The 8971-nt window shown below is 50.7% G+C and overlaps 1 protein-coding gene across 2 annotated transcripts in view; it reads right to left on the bottom strand.

Moving 5' to 3' along the window:
- The window catches only part of DND1 (DND microRNA-mediated repression inhibitor 1), a 19724-nt gene extending 11178 nt beyond the window's left edge, over positions 1 to 8546 (bottom strand). The window contains exon 1 of one of the 2 annotated variants that reach the window (XM_006034148.1): positions 8517 to 8546. Coding sequence is in view for 1 of the 2 variants with exons in the window: in XM_006034146.2 (XP_006034208.1) it covers positions 5170 to 5172 (3 nt within the window). In the remaining variant the exon portion in view is untranslated. Of the gene's footprint in view, positions 1 to 5169; positions 5400 to 8516 lie in introns of those variants that run through there. The other variant, XM_006034146.2, reaches the window with a different exon arrangement.
- Between the last annotated feature and the right edge of the window lie 425 nt (positions 8547 to 8971).

Raw genomic sequence — 8971 nt, 5'->3', positions numbered from 1 at the left:
GCAGCCCCATCCCCACCCCCAATCTCTCCCTCACTGCAGGGGCCTTGATCTGCCACCCTCCCTCCACCCCCCATGCCCCTTCCCCTCTCATCTCCCCTTCCACCACAACAGATTTACCAGTTGGGCGCAACTCTAAGCTTCCAGTCTGTGCTCCTCACACCTACATGCTGCGCTGCAGCTGCGCACCTGCACGAGGCATTTGTCAGCTACATCAGGCAAAAAAAAGCTGATTTCCAGTACAGTAAATTTTCTTTATAAATCGGTGCCAATCCAACATTGGATTGATGCATCTGTGCACCTCTACTGCTTACATGAACTTTGTCAAAGACTGCCATAAGCCTGTGCCTGGGGACTCTTTCTGACCAGTTTCTTCATCTGTACACCCTGGCAAAACAATGCCTCACTGTTTCAACAAACTCAGTGTACAGACAAGTGTTCATCCCAGAGAGACAGAGAATGTCAGCAGCAACTGCTGGTGGATGCTTGGATGCTAGCATTTAACAGCTAGCATGAACTGCCTGTCTCAAGGTTAGCATTGATTAAACTCCTTTTTACAATGTCATTTAATAAAGTATGGTGATGGTATTAGTTATAGTTCATGTTGTGTATAGTTTTACTTTCATAAGCCACTTCAGTTTAGAGTTTAACTGAAAGCGTATATTGCTTAGTAATGTGTCAATTAATGGCTTCCACGTGCTTAAACTGGGATGAGAGGTGGGACTGCTAGGGCCCCTTGGCCTCAAGCATGGGGGACCCTGCTGTGATAAGCCCAGCAAAATGATGGCCAGCCCCACAATCAACCTGTGAAATCAGGTGCCTGACTCCTTGATTTCAATAGGTCCCTAATTATGATGAGCCACGAAGTCAACCTACTCCCCCAGCATTTCCTACATAGAAATGCTGATGCCTTTCTGGGGCAGTTGGTTTTAAAGTTTGGGTGAAACAGGAATCCAAAGGAAGAATGGGGGTAGGAGGTGCAACCACACCACCGTACCCACATCCACCCCTGTATGCCACCCTTCTCAAAGGCTCAGGGCAGTTTATTCCAAGACCAAATAGTTTATGTGAAGCAAGGGGGAACAAAACAGACTTCCTAAACTAGTATACTCCAACTTTTGATCTCATGAGCCAGATGAGTGGGATACAGCTGGTCCAAGGGCCTGATCAAGACCCACATGCCAGAATTAGGCCCTGGGGTTCAGCACTACTCTCTTCTAACTCTGTACATTGTAACTTGGCTCTGGGGCCTGATACTGCCCTCTCCAAGCCCATATCTCAGGATTTGACTCTGGCACCTGGTACCATCCCTGCCTAGCACTGCCTACTAAGATTAGGTGCTGATCCAGTGCCACTGCTCTCCTGCTGCCAAATTTCTGGACCTGTGGGGAGCCCCGTCAGCCAAATGACATGGGCTGGAGGTTGGATGTGGCCCATGTTGAATATCCCTGCCCTAAACAATATTACAACTTAGCCTTGCTTACACCTGCCCAAGTAAGCCAGCCTTACAGGACTTCCTGAGCCCGGGTATCTGGTGGTGTTACCCATCAGCTCTGTGTCCTTGGGAGAACCCTGGCACCAGCTTGCTGGACTTAAAGGACTTTTTCTCCCACACCCCAACCAGAACCAAACAGAAGAACAGTATAATAGGCATATCAGGCCATATGTTCCCCAGTCCCAGTATGGGAGGCCTATTTAAACTTGATTGACTAAAACTCGGTTGCTGGGCTGGGGAATGACGACACAAGAGACCGGGTATGGGTGACATCTGAACAGTGGTTAAGGATTCATCACAATGTTCAGCCTGTTGGAGCCCTGACAACAAATGCCGTCATACTTTTCCCAGGATGACTGGTGGAAGTCCTCACTACAAATTTTATGAACATGCCAAGTAATCCCCTTAAGTATGTTAAAAGACTACAGTAAGATCTGAAAGTCATGCTAAGCTGAGGCTTATTCACAACAGGTAAAATATAAAACACTGATGCTGACTTAGTCTAGCTATGCTTGCACTGATTTGAGAAGAAATAATGCAGTATCCCTTCCAGTTATAATAATTTCAAGCCAGCTCCAGGTGTCCGGTTACTCCTTAAAACTTTGTTTTTCAATCGGTTTCTTGAGATGTTCCAAACCAGATAACCCCCCCGCCCCGTCACTGAAAAAAGGCAATTCATTTAAATAGAAACTGTTTATATAAACAGCATTTTCCCCTGTTAATTATGGCTCGGGAGCCTCTTGATTTACACAATTAAAAGAATGCTTTGAAGAGGCTGGACTAAGGGTATAAAAACAAAACAAAACAAAAAACAGTAAAGCAGCAAACAGTGTGCTTCGAGAGGGAGAAATCTCTCTGACACCATCCGCTGTTGTTCTCAAGAAGCTGGGATAAACAGACTGTCTCTCTTGGTCATCTGTTTAACCTTCAGGTATCATGTTAGGAATTTTGCCCGTCAACAAAACACCCAAGTGCCTTGGAACAGTGAGATCCCAGCTTTCTCTCTCTCAGCATAGCTTTCTGAACCTGAATTTTATTAGTTAAGCTTGAGCTAGGTTTCCTCCAATACTCAAGTGAACCAGGATAATATTGTAATTGTTTTTCTTTCATGGTTATTACTACTAGTACCATTATAAATTTCATATACTTAGCAATAAGTAACTTTTATAGTCAAACTGGTAGTAACTGGGTGTATTTTTCCTTCTCTACTTCCCCTTCCCCACTTGCTCTGCAGCAATGCTTCTTTTACCTAAGCCAAGGATCCCTGTAAAGCCCAAAAATACTGTGGAGTCCGCTCATCAAGAGGTTACCACTACTAGAATAGTTAGGGCAAAAGATTGGGACATGCCGAGTTTGAGACACATAAGGGAATCAGCCTATACAAGCTGATCGACCCAGTTTGGCTCAGACATGCCCTAATGAACCGAATGCTGGCCCATGAGGGTGTCAGCTGAACACCCAGGCCAATTCAGAGGTATTCTGTTCACCTGCGCATTTGTGTCCGACCGCATTTTATCGTTTCCCTGATTAACTGATTCCTAGCATATGAGGGTGTCAGCCTGTACATGCTGATCAACCCAGCCAAGTCAGGCATGTCACAGAGACACAAACACATTTGGTGGCTGGAGGAACCCAGCCCTATTGAAACAGAGTCCTGCAAGATAGCTCCATTGAGGGATGAAGACTTGCAGAAGGGAGAGATAGAGCTCCATACAGAAACCCAAGTAACACAAGCAGCACACTGATAGAATTACCAGACCAGACTGATAGAGACCCCAGAAATGTACCCCTAATAAGTGAGCGCACCCCAAAGTGACGGGCAAATCTGGTAATAGTGGGTCTCAAGGCAGGAGTTCCAAAGCAGAGAACCAGATATCAGGAATAAACCTCCATGTTTTTGCCAAGTTAAATTGGCACAATGATGGTACTTGCCAGAGGTTGTTCTCAGCTGACCTCATGGATCATGACAGGACACAAGGGAGAATAATCTTGTAGGTATACAAGCCATTTATGGATGAACTGTCTTTCTCCCCATGTCAAAAGGGGAACATTAAGAAGCCAGACAAGACTTACTATGCAAGATGCAAGGCTCTCTTAGGGTGATAACTTATTGGACCAACTGCAGAGTTGGAACAGAGTTAGACAAGCTTTCAAATACAAAATATTCTTCTTCAGCTCTGAAGAATAAAAGCTAGTCTATACAGCTGGTCCAACAGAACATATCACCCTAACAAATCCTTGTCTCTGGCATAATTCCTGGACAGCTACAACACCGTTCTCAACACTGCCAAGGCTCACTATGTCAGAAATCTACAAAGAGTCCCCTTTCATCAAGAACCATTTCCCTGGTCTGGTGCTACAGCACCATAGCATGATGTAAATGTCAAAGGAGTCCATCTACTCCACCCATGTAAGAACCATGGAAGCATCCTGCTCCCCCCAGCTCAGAATTTGAGGTGAGATGGAAACAGAGGTTCTCACTAGAAAGAAGTGGTTTAAATTAAAGCAAAATGCATAAAGCCAACCAAGTAGTGAAGGGATAGCCACCCCCTACCAGCCTCAATTTGATCTGAAACAGCACTGGCATGGAAAATGATTGTCAGTTTGACTTATTCATATCAGTGAGAAGCTGCATTCTTCGTTTTACATTTTTTCCCCCAGCTGAAAGGATGCAAAAAAGGTAGCTACCTGACCTAACCCAAATATACCAGGCTGTTCTCTTAGTTACAAAGTTACTGAAACTAAGAAAAGGATTTGAAACCCTGAGCATGTGACAGTAGAAAGTTTAAATTTAGTCTTTATGAAATTCTTGGGTAAAATAGATACAACCCCTTGAACAGATGTTCTTAATTTGATTTAAGAAGGAACTCAAATAAGACATCCACAAACACTAACTTGGAATTTGGACAAATTGAAGAGTCACTATTGGGTTTGTCCCAGGGACATGGGATCGGGCAAGGGGGAAGCCACACCTGCAGGCAGACCCCAGATAAACGAGAAGGGAAAAAACCCACCTGTTGCAGGGCTCCGAAGAAGCGAGCCGGGGAGAATCACCCTCTTGGTTTATCAGCCATGCTCACCTACAGCTGAGACTGGGTGACACCATCAAATGTTATCCAACAGGGATAAAAGCCAGCCCCGAGAGCGAGGGAACAGGCATGCCAGGAATAAAGAGCACAGCAGGGAGCCAAAGATCTGGCATGGGGTGAATTGGCAGCTGCAGCGGAGACTGCGAGCCCTCCCCACCACAGAGAGAAGCAGCACCAGCCAGGGGCAAGAGAGCTGGCACAGAGATGAGAGGCGGCGGCAGCAGGAGCTGTCACAGCCACCGCCGGGAGTGACCAGCTCAGGATCGAGCTGGAGGGACCGGCCAAGAAATTGGCAGCTGCAGGGGCCGCCGAGGACAGCGGTAACAGGCGCAGCAGAGGCGCCGAGCTAAAAAGGGCTCCAGCAGGAGCCGAAGGAGATTCCAATTGAGGCGGGAGTGCGGGTCCCAGCCCAGGGAACATGCCCGCCGAAGGCACCAGGGAAGTAGAGTCGGCGAGCCTATGGAACTAGGGCTCCTTTGCTTCCCCCACCCGCCCCAGTTCCTTTCTTCTTTTTCCCTTATTGTGTTTTTCCCCCCTCACTCTTTTGTTCCCTCTTGGTCTTCGTTGGCGGGGCTTAGGGATCCTCACCATTGGCCTTGTGTCATGGTGATGGCGTAGATTCTTTAGTTTTCCTTTTTTCTAGTTCCATTTTCTTTCCCCGCCCAGTGCGGGTTTACCCAGTGCTTTCCACTGGACTTCGGGAGACCATGGACCTTGACAGGATCGCGGGGTGCTGTGAACAGAGCGGCAGTCAGTGGCATCCTCCTGGAACGTCCAGAGAATGTCTCGAATCTGCCTGGACCCAGATGGAACCTCAGACATTATTCTGCAACAAAGGGGACATAGGTGCCAAAGAGATCATCATCCAAGGGTTGGTCGCAAAGAGATCTGGAGGTCCATCTCAAAGGGTGGCACACAGCTGGGGTGGAGAGCCCCACGGACACTCACCAAGGGACGTGATGACTCTGGAGGCACCCTCAAAAGAGACCCCCTACACTAAAGATCCATTCTAAGTCGTGAAAGGCAAGTTTGGGGGCCACTCTGAAGGTGATCGAGGGACCCTCCGGGGCCTACACGAGGCTCCTTGGCATGCAGGTCCAGATGCCTGTGCAAAGGTGGCGCAAGAGCGGATCAGAGCGGAGGCAGGCACAGGGTTACAGCGGTCCAGTCAAGCCCTTTGGAGAGGATCACTCTTAGGCAGGGGTGGGCAATTACTTTGGGCAGAGGGCCACTTACCAAGTTTTGGGAAGCTGTCAAGGGCCACATGGGTAGCCCTGCCCCTTGACAGTTGCCTTTCCCCTGGTTGCCATATTGGGACCGGAAGTCTGGCCTTCTAGTCCCTGACCTTTGCGATTGGAAGTCCCTCTCCTTGCCCTGGAAGTAGTCCTTTTGGGAGGAAGGGTGCTGTGATCTGGAAACCATGAAGACAACACCCCCACACCCAAATACACACACACACACACACACACACCACATCCACTATAACCTATTTAAAAATATTTTTCTACTGATTTCTATATTCACAAAAAGGTCTATCTAGAGGTGGCTGCATAATAGCTTAAAATACACTCCTACTGTGTGTTTTGTGTGGACAGTAATGGGGTATAAGTGGCGGTGTGGTTGGGAAGAGTGTGTACGAGTTTGTGCGTGTGTGTAGACAGTGGGTGTGGGTATGGTGGCTGGGTGTGTGCTGAGAAAGAGAGAGCCAGGGCCGGGCTGCCAGCTCCATAGCGTGCAGCTCTAAAACACTGCACGTGAGCCTCACACGATACAGCCAGGCAGACCATGCTCCATGCTTCTACAGCCCCACCCTGGGTCTCTGCCAGTCCCAGGGCACTTGCACAGGCTCTGTGTTTCCACCCACAACCACCTTTCCCTGCATTCCTTCCTGCAGGCTTGCCTGCTGCTCCCTGCAGCCCCCCTGCTTCCTGCAGTGCTTCCCACGGCCTTCTGATAGTGCCCACCTCCTGCTGCAGCCCCCTTGTGACTCCACTGCCTGCCACAACCGTCGCTCCATCTGCCGGAGCCGCTCATGGCTATGCTGCCCACTGGGGCCCACTGTGCCTGTGCCGCCACTGCCCACTGGGGCTCTACTGCCTGGTCCTGGCTCTGCCACCCACCAGGGCCCATCTCCTGCTGTGGCTCTGCTGCCTCCTAGGGCCCACTGCCTCCCCACCACCCAGCTGCGGCTCTGCTGCCTGCAGGGGCCTGCTGTGGCTCTACTGCCCACTGGGGCTCCAAACACGTACCGGGTCCTGCTGCGGCTCTGCCGCCTCCCGCCACTCACTGGGGCCTGGCTATGGCTCTGCCACCTGCTACTGCTCCACCACCCACTGCAACCCCACCAACTTCTGGGGCCTACAACGGCTCTGCTGCCTACCAGGGCCCACTGCAGGCCAGCCACCCGCTGGGGCCCAGTTGTTGCTCTGCCACCTGTTGGGGCCCACTGTGCTCCCTGCTGGGGCCTGCCACAGCCTCACTGCCTTCCAGGGACCACCGTGGCTCTGCTGCCCGCTGTGCACCCCGTGGGTCCCACAGCTCCCTGCAGCTGCCACTTCCTGTGCTGCTCCCCACAGCCCCCCTGCCACCGCACCGCTTCATGCAACCCCCACGTCTCCCCACAACCACCACTTCCAGCCACTCTTACCTTATTTTCCACTCAGACAGAGAGAGAGGGAACAGCTCAAAGGGCATTGGGCCAGAAGCCGTAGAGGCTTCTGGTTGGGGGCTGAGGGCGGGAAGGGGGTTGGGTGGAGCCGGGCTAGCCTTGTTGCTCAGCCACAGGCTTCCGCTGGGTCCTGCTGACGCTGGTCGCCTGTCATCTTTGACAGGCAGCCGCAGGCAGATAGAAAATTAATTTTCTAAAATTTTTTAAAGGCCTTGCAGGTCGGATAGAGTGGGCTGGCAGGTCAGATCCGGCCCATGGGCTATATTTTGCCCACCCCTGCTCCTGTGTGTTCCTGCAGTTAAACCTTTAGCTTTAAAGGTCTGTGCGAGTGTGTAAATAAGAGTCTCCAGCTTCTAGAAGGAAGTAGAGATTCAACTTGTGAATGCAAAACAACATCTCTTGGAAAGGAATCAGCTGCCCACTACAGCCAATTTAACAAAGCATGGCAACATGAGGTGCCTGAAATTTGTCTGCATAAGACTGACAGTCAGTATAGCAGAACCATCTAGACCAGCATGTGTCAGCCCATGGGTTGCAAACCAAATGTGAGTTGCAAGAACATGTAAAAGGGTCACAAACAAACATTAAAAACAGATCAAACTTTAAAAGGAGAAATACATGGGGAACTGGCTTTTCCCTTACAGGTGGGCAGAGTTCCAGCCTTAAGAGGGGTTGCTTGGGGACCCCCACCCCACACACTGGGGGGGCTGAGACCTGAGCATGGGGCAGCAGGTCAGGAGTGAGGGGCACTGGGTCAGGACTAGCCATTGATGTTTACAAATGGTACAAAAAAGGTTGAGAACCACTGATCTACAGTAATATCAGCTGAGGTGCTGCCCTGTTAGATGTGCAAGTGTGTTTCACAAAAACCCAAACAGGAATCCATAATATCAAATGGCCTTTCTGATATGTTCTAGTTGATCAGACTTCTTTGCAACAGAAAGACTGCACTTTTTTTTTTTTCCCCCCCACTGTCAAAAAAAAAAAAAAAAAAAAAAAGTGAAAACCAACAGCTAGCATTTTCGGAGAGATGCCTCCAATGCAATGAGGTTGAGCACCACCTACCTAGACTGGGATGCAGTTGCAGCCCAAGGAGACTGACAGGCAGAGGGTAGCTGAACCCCCATAGGGATTGTTAAACCTGGAGAACATTACTAGAAATTCAATTCCATTTGTGGTCTCCAAAGTTCAGAGGATGCAGGACAGACCCCTTTAACTCAGAACAGAGTCTCTTCCCACCAACAGCAGAACCCAGACAGGACCCCACCTAGGCTTTCCACACGAATCTAGAGATGTTGCCAGCCCCTAGGTTGGGGGGGAGGACCACGTCAGGAGAAAGAGCCATATGCGGGGCAGCAATGGAGAGAGGAGAAGGAAGACGAGAGCTGAAGCTGGAAGAGTAAAACGGAGCAGATGAGGGGAGCAAGGCAGAACTAGCCTCTCCAGAGCAGCTGCAAGGGAAGCCCAGTGCAGGTCGGAGCCCTGCACAAGCCGCAGGGGTGGCAGCTCGAAACCAGGCCCCTCGCAAGACGACACACGCGCGGGCCGGCGGTTGCAGCAGCGCGGAAAGGGCCGGCGGCTCCGCGCCCCGGACCCGAGGGAGGGAGGCGGCCGGTCCCGCGCCCCGGCACACGACGCCGAAGGGGCGCGAGGCACCCGCGGGGCAGCCTGAGGGAGCCGCGTCCCGGCAGCGGGGGGGCCCGGGGCGCCCGGCCCGCGCAC

Source organism: Alligator sinensis, unplaced genomic scaffold (assembly GCF_000455745.1).
Source record: "Alligator sinensis unplaced genomic scaffold, ASM45574v1 scaffold14_1, whole genome shotgun sequence".
Taxonomy (NCBI): domain Eukaryota; kingdom Metazoa; phylum Chordata; order Crocodylia; family Alligatoridae; genus Alligator; species Alligator sinensis.
This window is presented reverse-complemented; position numbering and strand designations above follow the sequence as displayed.